The sequence below is a fragment of the Gymnogyps californianus genome, chromosome 5 (assembly GCF_018139145.2).
Source record: "Gymnogyps californianus isolate 813 chromosome 5, ASM1813914v2, whole genome shotgun sequence".
Taxonomy (NCBI): Eukaryota; Metazoa; Chordata; class Aves; order Accipitriformes; family Cathartidae; genus Gymnogyps; species Gymnogyps californianus.
This window is the reverse complement of record NC_059475.1, coordinates 52,806,424-52,822,608: the sequence shown is the minus strand read 5'-3', so window position 1 is coordinate 52,822,608 and position 16,185 is coordinate 52,806,424. Positions and strand designations below refer to the sequence as shown.

General features: G+C 38.4%; 1 protein-coding gene across 5 annotated transcripts in view; it reads left to right on the top strand.

Annotated features, from left to right (window-relative positions):
• TTC7B (tetratricopeptide repeat domain 7B) overlaps positions 1-15,963 on the top strand; it is a 152,596-nt gene extending 136,633 nt beyond the window's left edge. For all 5 annotated transcript variants that reach the window (XM_050897117.1, XM_050897116.1, XM_050897119.1 and 2 more), the window contains one exon: positions 14,977-15,963. In XM_050897117.1, the coding sequence (XP_050753074.1) occupies positions 14,977-15,198 (222 nt within the window). In that variant the 3' untranslated portion in view covers positions 15,199-15,963. The remainder of the gene's footprint in view (positions 1-14,976) is intronic.
• Positions 15,964-16,185: the final 222 nt, after the last annotated feature.

Below are 16,185 nucleotides of genomic sequence, written 5' to 3'. Positions count from 1 at the left end.
AGTGTGGTTTAGGAGGCCCATTAGGATGCAGACATTTGATTCTTTCAATTTTTTTTCTAAATACTTTAGAAAAGTCATTAGAAAACCAAACCAGGCTTCATTACAGTCAGTGCTCATGGAGATAGTTGTTAAAAGTTAACTTTTTAAGATTATTCCAGAACATAACATAATGTATTCTGCTACATTAGGTTAGTTAGCTGTATGACTTGGTAGCAGAACATATTTAGACAAAATTGTGAATTGTGAGTGTTATAAAGACCTTATCAGTAAATGGCTATGGAAATAAAAATTAAAAAAAAAAAAACAAACAACCATGCAGATTCAAAATTTCTTCTGTACAATACACAGTATGAAAATGGTTTCAGAGCTCTAAATCTACATGGACAAAGGTTGTGTTAGGTAGCACTTTGGAAAAATACTTGCCTTCTATCAGAGGTGATCTGACCTACTAAAAGAGAGGACTGCTTTTGCCTTGGTTTCTGAATTAAAATTTCTCTGCTGGTAAGTGGGTTTTGCTACCTTAAAATAAGTAATTTAAAATAAATACATAGTTTTAAAAGTATATTCTCTCATTTAAAACCAAAACCCTTTATTTTCTAAAGGGGGCAAGTAATAAATTAAGGCAGATATTGTCAAGTGGTTACAAATGTTCAAAAGACGAGCAAGCGAACCTCTATCAGCTGCAGAGCCATTTCAGTTTCCAATTTTTTCATGGTCCTTGTTACAGTTTGTCCTGACAGCTGACACTAGCTTCTTTGGGATCCTGTCTGGGTTTTAATTTATGACCATTTGAAAAAGTGATAGCCACAGTGGCATCGGAACAGATGGTATTATGAGGGTCAAGGACCCAAAGACTTACCAGAGGGCTATGAAATGCTATGGCACAAATGCAGTCTGTGATGATGCTTTGTCATGTTAATTGAATGCCTAGCCAGAAATTGGTAGGTTACAGTTGCCAGAAATAACTGTTCTTGATATAAAGTCTAAAACAGTATGAAACGCTGTCAGATCTATTAAAGTAATTGACGCGTCAAACTTCATTTCCTTTAAAATTGTGATATGATAGTGTGAGCAGCTGGTGATCTCTGTTAAAAATAAATGATGTAGCTTTAGCCTGGGCATCCAAAGTCATCTCATTTGCTGCAGAATCAAACCCTAAGCTTCCTAAAATTGGAGGAAGTTTTATTAGTAGGTACAGTCTTTCTGCCATGCGCATTACATTCGATTTAATGTGACATTTATATCTGAATATTTTTGCTGAAGATAAAGTCCATGGATGTTTAACACAATAGCCGGTAGGAAATGTTTGTATCTCACCCCACACTCAGCAGCTGCCTTAAGTTCCAGAATTCCCACCTTCCCCACCAAACCCACGCTGTTGCTGTAGTTCTTTTCCTTGAAAGTGGAAGCTGCCACTCTGCATTTCAGTTCTTCGCTCAGTGAGCGTTAACTTCCCAGTTTGCTTATTCTGATCAAATCCTAGCTTTGTGGGGGAGTGCCTTTTCTGCCATTCTTGTGTTCCTCCTGCCAACTGTGCTCCAGTGAACTAGAAAAATGACTCAAATGGACAAGATTCTGACACTCTGGGAAGCAGGATTCAAATCTATTTCAGCTGCCTGTCAGCTCACAATAGTAAACCAAAGGAAAGGACTGAGGGAGAAATGGCATTTGGAATTACACTTTCTCTGCAGATTCCAACCTTGTGCACTGATTTATTATACAGTTTGGAAAATGGATTTCAAGAGCCATAAACCAACCAGAGCATGTGATTTAACATGCTGTGTCAATCAGTGCAGTAATGGATAACCATTTATAAAAAGTCCATAACTGCATTAAACTTGTGTTTGCATCAGTCTTTAACAGGAATGTGATATTCATCATGGATGGCGAAGGTAAAATTAGTAGTGGAAAGGAAAGTACGGAAATAGTGGCAAGTACTTGCTGGTGGAAGAGTATGGAGGGGTTGGCTAGAATTCTGGAAGAACTAGTAGATGAAATAACAAATCATTAGTCCAGTAACATTTAGTGAAACCTAAGTTAACAAAAGATTGTAGGACAGTTAATATACTACCTCTACTTGGGAAGAGCAGTTGCAGAAGAAAGGCATCAGTTTGATTAAAAGTGAGACTTAGAGACCCTTCAGAAAAAGAAATATGATGACTTTCACAAATATAAAATGCAAGAGCAAGACTGAGTATGGAAATGACTGGGGAGGACAAAGAGCTGGGGTACTAGTTTATCTGAGCTACATCTCCATTATTGTACAAGAGCTACATCTTCATTGTTCATGAGTTGGCCAAGCCCAACACGAGACATCATGTTGTCCCAGTTATCAACGTCATCATCTTGTCAACAGTGTAGTCTCACCATTAATTTTGTAAGCTTACAGATTTCTCCTTCCCTTACAGAAGGTGGTGGTGTTCATGCTCCACTGGTTGCTTCATGTCACCAAAATATGGAGACTGCCGTGCCTGGTAAAACCAGTTGAGGCTGGCTGACAGGGCAAGTGTACCCTCAGTGTGAACTAAAGCGTAGGTTTCACATGGGGTTTCCTCCCAGACTGGCCCTGTGGTTCTCTTGTAATCCCAAGTAAAATGGCTGGATGACAAAATTGGCCTGTAGGCTCGCATCAGTGTTGTCCTTATACACAGTGAGCACTGAGGTGACTGAACTGTAGCACTGGCAAGTCTCTGGAGCATTTCCTGGGAAGAGTAGGAAACTGTCATAATAATATATGCTCCTTGTAAACATGAGAGGAATATGCATGATCAAAATAAGGCTAGGTGACATTGGCACTGGAACAAATGAAAACAAAGTGGCTAGGGAAAAATTTGGGAAGATGATTTGAAGAGGATTCCTAGCACTTACAGTCTAAACACTGTGGAACAAGAAATCCTGTGCTAAGGTTGCCTGTAACAACAGGGGAGCAAAATGAATGACCTAAGAGGGCTCTTCTGATCTGATGTTAATTAAACTGAAAATACCTTATTTTTGGCAACTTTTAAGAAAAAATTAACAATGATCCACAAAAGGTAGTTGTGAGAAAACCTGATAGGCTTATATGGAGTTGAATTATAAAAGGTAGGTGATACTTCCGGTATATTTATGTGTTTGCTTCCAGATCAGTATTAGCAAAAGCTGATTTGTTGAGGTACATTGATGTTATTTTTAGCTTTTTTAAAAATTATATTGAATGGTTTTTTTCCCAAAATACTGCTGTTCAGGTTTCTCTCTTTAATTGTCCAAAGCTTTTTTCCTTAGTTTTCAGTATATTCAGCATCTTCAGGTTTTGTGAAAGGTAAGTCAGTATATAAAGAAGTGTTTTGTTTTATTTTTCTTAAAATGCTAAAAGCCCTTTCTTAACTAATGGTTAGGGTTTGGCTCTTCTGATCTCTGCCTGATGGTGCACAGATGGGAGGGTGTATGCCTTCCCTTCACACTGAAAATAGCCTTCCCTTAAAGATGGATCTGCTGGCAGTTGTCCTGTCAGACTGACAGGTTAGCAGTCTACCTACAACTTCTGCCTTTCATTTAAGAATCTGGGGGGGGGAGAAAGGGGCTGCATTCCCTCTCATGCCGGGAGGTTTTTGCAAACTGCCATGAAGATGGCTCTTCCCATTGTAGTGCGTTGAGCCTGAGGAGCAGATGGCAGTTCACATCTGCTTGGGGGGGGGTGGGGGGGTGGGGGGGGAGGAAATGGTCTGTTTCCTGGGAATGCTATAAAAAATATATTTATTAATGCTATGTTAAAAATAACCTCTTTTTCTTAGAGGTTACTGCAATGCCAGTGTAGTATGTGCTGCTGTGGTGTCATAGCACTTTTGAAACAGTGACATTAGCCATAGTTATAACATATGTACGTACATACTTCTATATGCAAAAGTCTCTTTGGCTAAGGGCAAAACGAATAAAAATGTGAATAATGTGCTTTAATCTTTGAATTTCTGTTTTATTTTAGTAATGAAAGGACTGGTCATCTTTTATCTTACACTGCAGTTCTGACTCTGAATATTTAATATAGCATTTGTCAGAATATTTGAGAGAAATGCACATGCATAAATGCAAAAAAGGTACTTCAGAAGAGTATCATTCACTTCTGATTCCTTTTCCATAGTCTCAAAAGTTCAGACAAGTGCTAATTTCTGTAGTATTGAGTGTGTACAAGTATGGACTACAAGTGCTAGCTTTCAGTATAGTGACAATATAGCTAAAGATCTCCGAAGTACTCGATTTGAACTCTGACAGTTCTATTAATTATGAATTTTAACCACAGAACCTAGTACTGGATCTGCAACTCTGATTTTTCTTTGACACATAAACTGTTCCCCTGACTTCAGATTGATTTCTTCATTAGAACATTTGATCAATTTTTCTAATTAGTATTTCCAGAAGCCACATACCACTAGTATGTTAATTGTGATTTTATAGAAAACCTGTCAGTAATGAAAAACAGCTTCTTAAAAAGTTGTTGCTTGCTATTTCTTATTATTTATTCTTTAATTCTATCAGTGGTTGACTGATGGACAGAAGAACATGAATTTCTTGACATTATGATAATTTTGCATGGAGCACAAGCTTTCAAAACCAGGAACCTTCAGATGTACTAAATTGAAATCTAGTCTTTAGGCAGTGGAGTAAGGACACTGAATTCCCAGTATCATCAGTTCTTTTGGAAAAATCCAGTTTTTGCTCAAATGCTTGAATATTGACTCAGTGGGCAGACTTTGAGGTTCCTCATTTCAAGAATCTTGGTCTGAGGTTTTCTGTTTCTCTAGCCTGTTCTGCACTTGTATCATTTTTGGAGGATTTGGGGTTTTTTTCCTCTTTTGGATATTGAAAACACTTTTATGTTAGTCCTAAGTCTTGAATAACAGAAATACAATTTTCTCTACTTCCGACCCTTTGACTCAAAACTGGGAAAATAATGGCGTCAGTAACAAACAGTACGTAGGAGTCTCTGTAGGTAGCACAATGATGCAGTAGTAAACCTAGCCTTGGTTTTGAAACCAGGCAATGTTGAAATACAGCCACAGATTAGACTGATAAAATGATAGGATTTCAGTAGTGAATATACTGTAATTAGGTCATGCACTTATATCTATAACATGTCTACATAGGGGAAAAGGGGTGAGTGTATGAATGACAATATACAAGAATATACTGAGTTAAGGAAATTACTATGGGCCCATTTCATGAACAGCACTGTTTGTAGCTGTGATCTCCAGCACCAGTTTTCATCGCAGATGTATGTACTTGAAGGATGCTATACATCTGCGAAATCCTCTTTCCTCGTTTGTGGGAAAGGTGAGAAGACACCGATGTGGCTCCAGTGCTGGGAGGGAGGGGAAGGAACTTGCAGTGCTGCTGAGCTTCCGGATGGAGGGAGGTGATGGAGAGATGAATCACCGACACTTCAGTGTTGCCTCATGGTGTCACAGCTGGGAGAAAATGCAAAACGTTTGCACCAGATGACAAGTACTCCAAATTCAGGGCTGGCCATAGTCTGAGGACTAAGGTTGTACTTAATTATTCCCTGATGCCAGTGGTGATGCAGTACTTGCCAGAGCTGTAGCCATCTGACTTCTGAAGGGAGAATCATTGTGGTTTTACTGTGTTTGTAGATACAGCATATGAAATAAGACCCTCAGTATAATTATCAGATGGAGATAAAAAGTTAGATAATTTCTGAAGTCACTAGCTGTTTCACTCTATCAGTAAGGTGTTTTATTTGTTTCCAGTGTGCTTGCTATAGTCAAATTAGTTCTTGCAATATAGTGTGGTAGTCATGCTATGTTTTTATAAGCTGATAGGATGTTCACATAAAGTGTAAATCAAAATTACAGCAGACTATTGCAAGATCATGTTGCCTTAACAGGAAAAGAAGTCCCCCAAGAGCTTCTGTCTTGGTGGAAGGCTACGATCAGCAATTTTAAAGAACAAACTTCAATTTTTAACCTTTCTGCATTGTCAGCTGTGAACAGTAATGAACTAAAAGGCAAGCACATCCCTGTTGGAAGGGGTCAGTCATTTTCAAGGGGGTTATAAATACACAGATGCACTAACAACCACGCACGTTCGTTAGTTCACGCTGGCAATGTAAAGTTCAGTGAGTAACAAAGCCAAAGTTGTTGTTTTAAAAATCTGTTGCCAAGCAGTAGGTTTTCTCCTAGCAACCAGTGTTTTGCAGCAGGGGAAGCAATTGGATACCTTAGGGGGTATGTTAGCATTGGGGGAAGGGTAAAGAAATAACAAACTGGGGTTGGGAGCTTGCTTCAGCAGTGACACAGAGCGCACAGCTCGGTTTCTTGGTGTGCTGGAGATGGAGGAAGGCAAGTGAGGGGGACAAGGCAGGAAGGGACACATAGAACAGGCAATGTTTTGGGATAGGCAATGAACAAAAATGTGGGCTGCAGGCGCAGGTCCGTATTTGTTCATCAGTTGCTTGGTTTGGTATAGCGAGTGATCAGCTGTAGTATTATTAACTGGTTGTCCTCATTAAAAAAAAAAAAAAAATCCATACTGAGCTGCTAGGAAGTTTTATTCTGAGCATATTTGAAGAAACACACTTTTTATTATTCAAAAGAATTGCATTATTAGAGAAAACGAGATAAGTAGTTTTGTATTCTGCATTTTGGAAACAAATTACATATACATTGCGGTTTCTTTTCCAATTCAAAAAAATAGTGTATTTATTTATTTTACGGAAAATTATCTTTACTTGTAAGTGTTGGTGGTCAATCCAGTTGTTTTTAAACCTTATAATATGGACACCCTTAAATCCTTGCATTAAAACGCATCTGTGTCTGCCATTGCGGACATAGAACTATGTTTATTCATCATTTTCCTGATGGAATGGCTTATTTCAAACTGATGCACCATGTCACAATTTTTTCGCACTTGCAGAAAATAGTTACTTACAATGACTAAACATGCAACTGTTCTTGGTATGTGCCTTCGAAAGAAGGAGTTAATAAATGATTTCTTGTGCAAAGTCATACTTCCATTGGATGGACTTGTTTCAGCACAAATTCATCAACTAAAAGGAAAATAGGAGAGCATAGTATATAAATAATGTGCTATTTCACTCTACGTAAGTGTAAAATATTGATTATAGAGTACATTTTAAATGTGTATTTTTATCACAGAGGATGGGAAATAGCTGCAGAATTTTGCTTATTTTTCCATATATCATGACAAATTCTTCTCATTTTGCCTCGCTAACACTTATTCTGTTTCATTATTATAGCATAACACTGTCAAGTCTCTGGTAAACCTTCAAGTTTGATAGATTTGTTTGAAAATAGCAGCCACCTTAACACATGCAAAATAGGCTGAAAAAGCAGCATGTAACAAGGGGCAGTTTTGTGATGCTAAAATTACAGTGCATATGGATTTGCAGTGCATACATTGCATATTAAGTTTTGTAACTGTTTATGGTCATAATCGTTGATTTTCAAGTTTTTTAGAGAAGATGGGATGTTTCATGTCTTTCTGCATACCATGGTTGAAAGTTGATTCTCTCTTAGGCAGGCTGGGACTTGTTTAAAAAAAATAGTGAACTGGGAAAATTACTGGGGAGTTGGATGTAGTGAGTTCTTTAGGCCTTTTATTGTAACTTTTAAAAAAATCATTATTTTCCACATCTGTATAGCTCTATATCTGATTATACATTTGCAGCTGCTAGCTTATGGGGCTTCAGCAGGTCATCAGTGAACCAGGCAAGTAGTATTTCCACTGTTCTTCTGTCTCCCTGCTCTCATCATTAAAAGCAAAATCAGTCCATTTTTTATTTTCATATGCTTATAATGTTTTCTTATAGCTGTTTTTGCAAGGGAAACTTTTAGCTCTGAGGGGTATTTTTTAGCTAAATAAGGTCTGCATCATACAAATTTAGAAGCTCTTCAGCAAACAAGTCATGTAATAGACCTAGTAGGAAAAATATTATATTAATATTAGTATCTTATCTGGTAGAACTCAAATCTCTGTAGTTGAGTCTTTTGCAGGTCAACAACCTGTGATTCTTAAACATGGTGAGCATCTCTGATGCTTTTTTGCGTGTTAGGTCGGCCACATTTCTTCTTCTCGTAATCCCCATTTCTCCCAGTTATCAGTTTCCTTCTCTGCAGAGTTACGAGAGAGTTCAGTGCTGAGAGTTCAGCATCCTCTCTGAAGAAGGCAAAAGTGCAAATGGACTCATTGTCAAAGTTCCCATTGTATTTTTTCCACTTTGAAATAAATTTCATTGCTTTTGAGAACATCTCCCACCTATAGTCTATATTTTCCTTAGATGAAATGAAATTGTTCCTCTTGATATCAAATGAATAAAGGTAAAAATCTCAAGTGGTGCTTCTGTTCAGATTGAGAACTGTTCATTTTCCAGGAGTGGTGGTGAAGTAGTCAGACGGTTAAACCTTAAGAAAACCTCCAGCTCTCTTGAGCAGAAATTTGTAGTCACATTGAAGAAACCACAGTGATCTTTGTAGTGTTACCTTTTTACCTTTTTTTTTTTTTTTTTTTTTTTTTTTTTTTTTTTTGCTTGTGGTTATTGCAGATCTTGTTTAGCACTTTATGATAAAGCTCTGGTTTGGTGAGACATACAATGGATGATAATTATGGCTTTGATTTTTAAAAAGTTACTTCCATGGAAAAAATTTGAATGTTAGCTTCTCATTTGCCTAAAAGCAAATAAAAAGGGTGACCTTACTAGACTCCTTTAAATGGCTAGTTTTAATCATGTTTTCAAAATCAGAAATTAGTTATTTAAGTAGTTTTCCATTTCTGTCCTGTGTTTATTTTTCTAGATGCGTGTTTTCCATTGACTGTTTGGTTAGTCATTATGACAGGTTAATTTGCAAAGAGAGAAAGCCCATTTGCAGAAAAAAAGATACCTTTGCAGTGAAGACTACACTGCATGGTTATTTAAGCAATTATGGCATCATACAATTGTTTATTGTATGATGTTGTTCAGATTCTGAGTGATGATATTTTATAAATAAATAATGATGCATTTGGTAACTGAAGGTTTTACTTGGAGACTCTGTAAAGCTGCATTTGGAAATGAAAATTCATTTGAATGTTTTCCTTTTTAAAAATGCTTACAATTAGCTAATGAAAAATAACCTTAATATGTTGAACTGCAAAGGGGAAAATAACTATGCCAAAATATAATTCTGACATGTCCAATATATATCAAAATATAATTCTGGCTTATTGAAGAAGTTATTAATTGTAATGATTGGTTTTATCGTGCCATCACCATAGACCAAATTTTAAAGGTATCTTGTTTATCTAGGATACAGATAGATATGTAATGACATACTGAAAGTTATCTAGGTGGAGTAAGGATTTAGGTCCTGTTGAAGTGAATGCTGATTAAACATCTTGTCTTACATGCATTTGAAAATTCCATTATGCATCTTTCTGTGCCCAAAAGACTGTGAATATGGTGTGCGGTTGTTTGCTTGCTTGTTTGTTTGTTTTAAAAAAAAGGCCTCATGGATTTGAAGATTTTTGAATCCATTAATTTTGTCATACTAGTTTTCTTCTTTCAGAAATAAGCTGGATACCTACCATAATTTTGCTTTTTAATCTTTGTATTCATTAGTTGGACATTTCTCTGCAGCTGCTTCTTCAGTGTAACCCAAGGAATCAAGAGAAAGTTGTTCTTACAACGGAAGCATCAAGTAGTAATATTATATAGGCATGAAAATGTTATCACTGTCTTTCCTCTCAATGTAGTTGAGGGAGAACCTGATATTGGAACAGGAGTAGTGGAAGCTCCCTGGGCCCTCTAGACAAGTCTCCTCCTCATAACCATCAAAGCATGCAAGCTCTTCCTGTAGGACTCGGTCTTCACACTGTTTTGCACCCTGCTACTGCAAGTAGAAGGCTGTTCCAAAATCTCTCTGCTCCAATTGCCAGGAATGTTTTCACCTTTTTTTGGTAAACTTACTCACAGCCAATTTATATACATGTATTCTTGTGCCAATATTATTCTCTAACTAAAATAGTTTTTCTCTATTCTCTTCTCTCTACTGTTTTTATAGCAAGTAACTTCATCTCCTCTCAGCTTTTGATTTGCTAGGTTAAACAAACCAAGTCTGTTAGTCTCCTCTTGTAAAAGAAGATTTTTATTGATTGTCTCAATAGTCATTTTCTGTACCTGTTCCAGTTTGAATGACCTTTGTTGAATGGAGGAGACTACACAAGGTGCAAGAGGAGGCCCTGCTATAGCTGTGTATGGCATGGCTGCTAAAGTCTCTGTTGTTTTTCTCTCTACTGGAAACCTCTCCTGATGTCACTTGAGTTTTCCTCTTTCACACTGGCACCTTTTCACACTGTCATCCTGTGGTTGCCCGATATATCCAAGTCCTTCTCCCAAGCTGCTTGGTTGACAGGGTTCCACCATGCCACAGAACTTTTGTGTTACAATTGCGTTATTTTCCACTTTGTTTTATTGCCTTTTGCCATATTTTTGTAATCCTAGTTCTCATGATCAGCCTGTTGCTTTCTATATCATATCCTTTTAACTTTTTTTATCTAATTGTATCATCACTCTCATGATTCTTGTGATGTGTCATTAATTAAAACACTAAATGTGATTAGTCCCAAGACAGTATCCAAAATACAGAAGATATAATCCCCATTGCTTAATGCATGCAAGATAAGTATAAATGAAGGTTATTCAGCCAAATGTTTTGGATGGTACATTAAGATATTTCTGTCTATTCAGACTCAATAGCTGTTTTTCTGGGCTGTATTTGTGTAGGTACCTAGAAGATATTGAGTAATACATAACAAACGACTTCTGTTTTGACAACAGTGCCGAGGGCCTTCAGTCAGGGGTTGGGCCCTGTTTGGCTGAGCATTATAAAAACAATCCTTGGACAGATGCTTTGGCAAAATAAGCAAAGAATAGCAGTTTTGTAAGTGGGGCAATGTAAAATGAAATGTAAGGGTGATGATTGAGCGAGGAAACACATGTAAAATCATTGACCAACTAGAGGGAGACTTTGTGACTCCAGACTGGATGAGGAAAGAATCAGCAAGATCTTGAAAATAACCTGTGGCAGAGAAGAAAGTTGGAAGCACTTTTTCTCCCTTTTTATTAATTCCTAGAGGGTTTTGTTCTGTTGTAATGTGAAGCTTGTGTAGAACCTTTTTTGTACTGAGTATAGTACGTCCCTGTCGCAGGCAGCACACAGTAATACTCTTTTTTAGAAAGCCAGCCTCTTGAAATTGAAAAGTTCCTGTTAGTGCCAGCTTTGAGCCCTGACGATGGCCTGGGCACTGTAAAGGGCTGTTGACCTTTCCTTGAGCAGAGAACATCTGAACTCCACAAATCTATGAGTACTGTTGATTATTCAAAGTGACTGGTATAAATATCAACGAATTGGAGACATGAAGCACTGCTTTCACTTCCTGTGATGATGGCACAAAAAAGTCTCTTTGTTTCTTCAGAGATTCCCTTCACTTTCTGCCTGTGCCATTTCTGATTAGAGTTTTCTCTTGGAGTTTTTTGAATTACAAAATCAACCTCTACAATGTAGAACTGGCTAAAAGAGAAATAAGATTTGCTTAGAGAGTTTACAACATAAAGACATCCTGAACAGACAGAAGCTGGAAGCCTTAACACACTTAGGGGAGTTCAGTGGTTTGCCAAAAAAAAACCAAAACCAAAACAACCCCAAAAGAACCCCAAAATTCTCAGCAAACCAAACATGGGGAAAAGTAATAAAATTTGTACTGAGCTGCAAAATGAAGAAGCCCACGCACATTAGAGGCTCTTATAACTGTGTTAGAAGCAAATGGCATAAATTTATCAGTCTTTCATGTGAAAGAGCTAGTAAGAGAGATGCAACAGCAGGAAGGATCCTGCTTTCTCCTAGCAGGATGCCAACAGTTGTCTTAAACACCTCTGTCAAGTACTGCAGCATTTTAAAATGTACGAGGAACAAACAGATTGCCTTAGATTTGTGTAATTCCTTAGGAACTTACTGTTTTCATCATCTTTTGTAGAGTGGGTGTTTTCCTGCTAATATTTCTTACTGTTTACTCAAATGATTATATAGCAGTTTGTCTAATTGATTCAGGTTCCAAAATCCCTATCATATTTATTTTTTCTAAAGTTTATGTGCCTGTTTATAAAGAGGATATAGGGAGAAGGCATTCTGTTTAGGTTTTAAACTAACATGCCAAGCCTGAAGGTGTGAGCCATGTGTCACTTAGGTACCCCTCTGTGTTTCTGCAGAGTTGATGTGTTGTTCAAGCCCATCTCCAGCCATAAAGCAAGAGACCTAACATTATTCTGCAGATAAATGATGTCTGTACATCTGCTGCTAAATAGGTAAAGGCCAGAACTGGTAGCTCCGAGATTTTGTTTCCAGTTAGGAAGCAAAGGAAAATATGTAGTGAAGGACTAGGATAATTTGTCTTGATTTCTGGGAAATCTTAGAGGAGTTTTGTTTTGGGGGGTTTTTAGGGTTTTTTGGTTTTAGTGGTTTGGGTTTTGGTTTTTTTCCTGAAGGGTTTAGTACAGAGAGCAAGCATATGCTGACAGCTGGTAAACTGGAGGTCAGTTTTCTTGGATGGGTGATGGTGTGAGGTCACTGAAGGATGTTGCTGCGTGATAGGCATGCCTGCTCCTTCTCCCTGTGGTCTGTGGCGTAATGCTTAATAGAGCAAAGTCAGGCAAGGACCGCAAACAATTTGAAATGTTCTGTGCCTCAGAATTTTAATGAAGTCATCCGGGAAGGAGATCTACAAACTGGACACTCACAATATATGACATCTGACCATCATTCTGAGAGAGTTAATGAATCAGAGGGTATTATGTCGTCTTTGTCTAGATCGCTTATTTGAGCTCAGCCCACAGCTATAGTGACCAAATGTCACTGTCCTTTTGATGCTCTGCATGAAACAAGTCTAATTTTCTCTCCATTGGTTCTTTGGAAGCAAAGCTCATTGCCCCAGTGCTGCTTCCTAAAGCAGGAGTCTTCATACCATCCCAGCCTGAGAAACCAGTGAAAGACTGACTTTTGGGAGACTCTCCCTCTAAAAAGCTGTGCGCTCAAAACATGAGGGTACAGGATGCAACCTGATTGCCCATGCAAGAGCGGTTCCTTCACTAGTGCTAAATAGCTTATATTCTTAGCAAAGTATAACAGCAGACGAGCAGCTAGTATTTGCTCTAGTTCTGTCACCTGGAAAATCTCAGATAGATACACTTTTTTCCATACAGAATAGGGCAGATGTGACATAACATGTTTCTGTTCCCATCATCAGGCTTATATCTGCAAAATTTGGTTGTTTCCTTTGGTTTTGAAAAGAACAGCTTGTATCCTTAGCAAGCAAGGAAAATAGTCTGGCATATTTGGGAAAAAAAGTATTACCGATATTCAAAGAACTCACATGTTTAATTAGGATAAAATAGACAAATCTGCACAGAAAAAAAAGGAAGATTTTTGAAAATTAATTAGAGAATCTTGTCTCGAAAATTAAGAACATTTTAATTTTACTAAGGTTAGGTGCCTGCAGCCAAACCACCTTTATATATTCCACCTCCTTGCTTCATTTTTTGTAGTTTCACATCTGATACCTACCAGTCACTGACAAGCACTTTCCTGCAGGGAAAAACCACCGACCCTGACAGTTATCTGATTTTTGGATTGGAAGTACTGTTCACTTGCTCTGGAAATGCTAACTCACTTGACAGCTCAGAAAAAATCCCAAACCAGAAAAGCCCTCTAGCACCTTTATGTGAGAACATCTGCTAGGCTGATAGAAATTAGCCTTCATTGCATTTATTTATTTACTTGCCAATACTATACAGCGCTCTTTATATTGTTCTTCAGAGCATGGTCTGCTCTGTTGCTCTGTAGGATGTTAGCAGTCTGCCCATGCTGAAAGTTAGGCTGGTGGGCAGAATTCCAGAAACATATGGTGGATAATTCAGGGATTGCGCAGAATTTCAGTACTTCCTAATCATCGGCGCTTAGGTTGATAAGGATTTGAGGGACAGATGTACAGAGAGAAATAAAAGAAATCGTGGTCCAAGGAGTGGGGGCTGGGAGGGGAGAAGTCACAAGGAATCTGTAAGCACATAATCAGGACGCCTCTCTGGAAAACAAAGATTTGTGGTCCGTATGCATTTTGCAATACAGAATCACAAGGTAAAAATGCATAACATCGTTAGGATTATTATAATCCCGGAATAAAGCTCTCTTACTGGGTCATTCCACAACTTCTCTGGCACAGTAACATAGCTGAATGTGATGGACGGAGATTTCCACTGCCTCATTCAGCCCATGTCCTAGTGGGTTTGGACATCCTCTTGGATCATATGGTGTTGAATTGGATCCCATCCCGCAGAGGAAGATGAAGAATCTGTGTCTAGGAAGCTCCTGAGGAAGTTATCTGCCTGCTGGACCTTTATACACTACTGGTGCAATATTAGCCCCAGCACACTTCCCATTCCACAGGTCGAATTAAATACCATGGCTGTTGCCCGTTGGGCTGGACTCGGTTCTGTTACTGCCATCCCTGAGAGCCGATGGTGCTGTGCGTGTGATCTCGGATGTTATTAAGAATGAGCTGGGTGCTGAGATGCGCAGGCAGGATACGAACACTTCAGGGCACACACCTTAGTAGGACGTTAGACATGGGAGCTTGCCACAAAAGCTGTGGTACTTACTGATTTTTGGTGGTTGGGTGGAGGTTTTGTTTTTCAACTCAGTTTTTGCATTTCAGTGTCTTTGTTTCCTGTCCAAAGCCACTTGACTCCTTGTTGGTGTGGAGTAGCCTGCTCCAGTCCTGCTTCAGGCCGTTTCTTTTCTTTAAAAAAAAAAGTATTATATGGTCTATAACACTTTGAACCCAAGAGCTACCTACGCTTATTTCACTGTTGCGGCATATCATTTGAGCTTCAGGAAAGTCCTACTGGCCAATCTCAACCATTTTTCCTTTGTTTTCTTGTAGGCTCTGATACTTCACCAGCTCGGGCGCTATAGCTTGGCGGAGAAGATTCTCAGAGATGCCGTCCAGGTGAACTCCACGGCCCATGAGGTCTGGAACGCCCTGGGAGAGGTGCTGCAGGCTCAAGGCAATGATGATGCCGCGACCGAATGCTTCCTGATGGCGCTGGAGCTCGAAGCTAGCAGTCCCGTGGTCCCTTTTACCATCATTCCCAGAGTCCTTTGAGAGGGCATCTTGATCAACCAATTTTGGTCTGACTTCTGGGTGAGGAAACCCAGTGTATCAGGCTGCCTGGTAACTGGTTAGTTTGAAAAACTTTAGAGCTACAGGTAACAAACTCCAGTCTTTTGCGGGAAAGTGGCCAAAACAGTGACACGATGCAATATACTAATGTTAGACTGAGAGGACAAAATGGCTAGCCAGAACCAAATCACTCATATCGCCTGCATTTTTGCCCTGGTAGTTTTAAAACATCGTTATATTGTTCATGGATGATGTGCCATATTTTGTTAGTGATACTTGAGTGTTACATAAAATTATAATGGAATCAACTACCAAATGTAGAATAAGTTAAAATTCAGTGGCAGAGCAGACTATTTTTAACAAGGCTGTTAATAAAACTGTTCTCTTCCTGCCTCTCAACCTCTTTTGGCCCAAAGTCAAAATGTGAATTTTCTGTTTCCATCTCTATTTTAGTCCAGGCCAGAAAATCAGTTGAGTTCTTGTTTTTAGTTGTTAATAACTGTGATGTGTGGCTAACTGTTATATCTATTTAGAGCAAAGGCTGAGTACAAGAATATTTATATTTTACCAATGTATGCCTGTTACAAAAAATATATTAGTTATTTAAGTTTAACTTTTTTATGTGAATTCAGAGTTTATTTATCAACGGAAATATGTAAAAAGAAGCCTCAAATGGAATATTTACCGACATTCCTTATACGTGACCCACACTTGGCTAAATGGGAAGATTATGTTAATAATAAAATGATTTTTAAATGGAACCTGTCCTGTGTCCTGGTTAAGAACCCAGGGGGAAATAGATCGCTTGTGAGTACATTTTTATGATGTGGGGCCTGCGGCTGGCTGGCCTCGAAGATGAATGACACCAAAATTAAATCCCCTGAGGCCAGTCTAGAGAAAAGAAGCTGCTATACTCTTTGCCAATGGTATTGTTATCTTAGATTTCAGGTTTCCTTAAATCTTCACCAC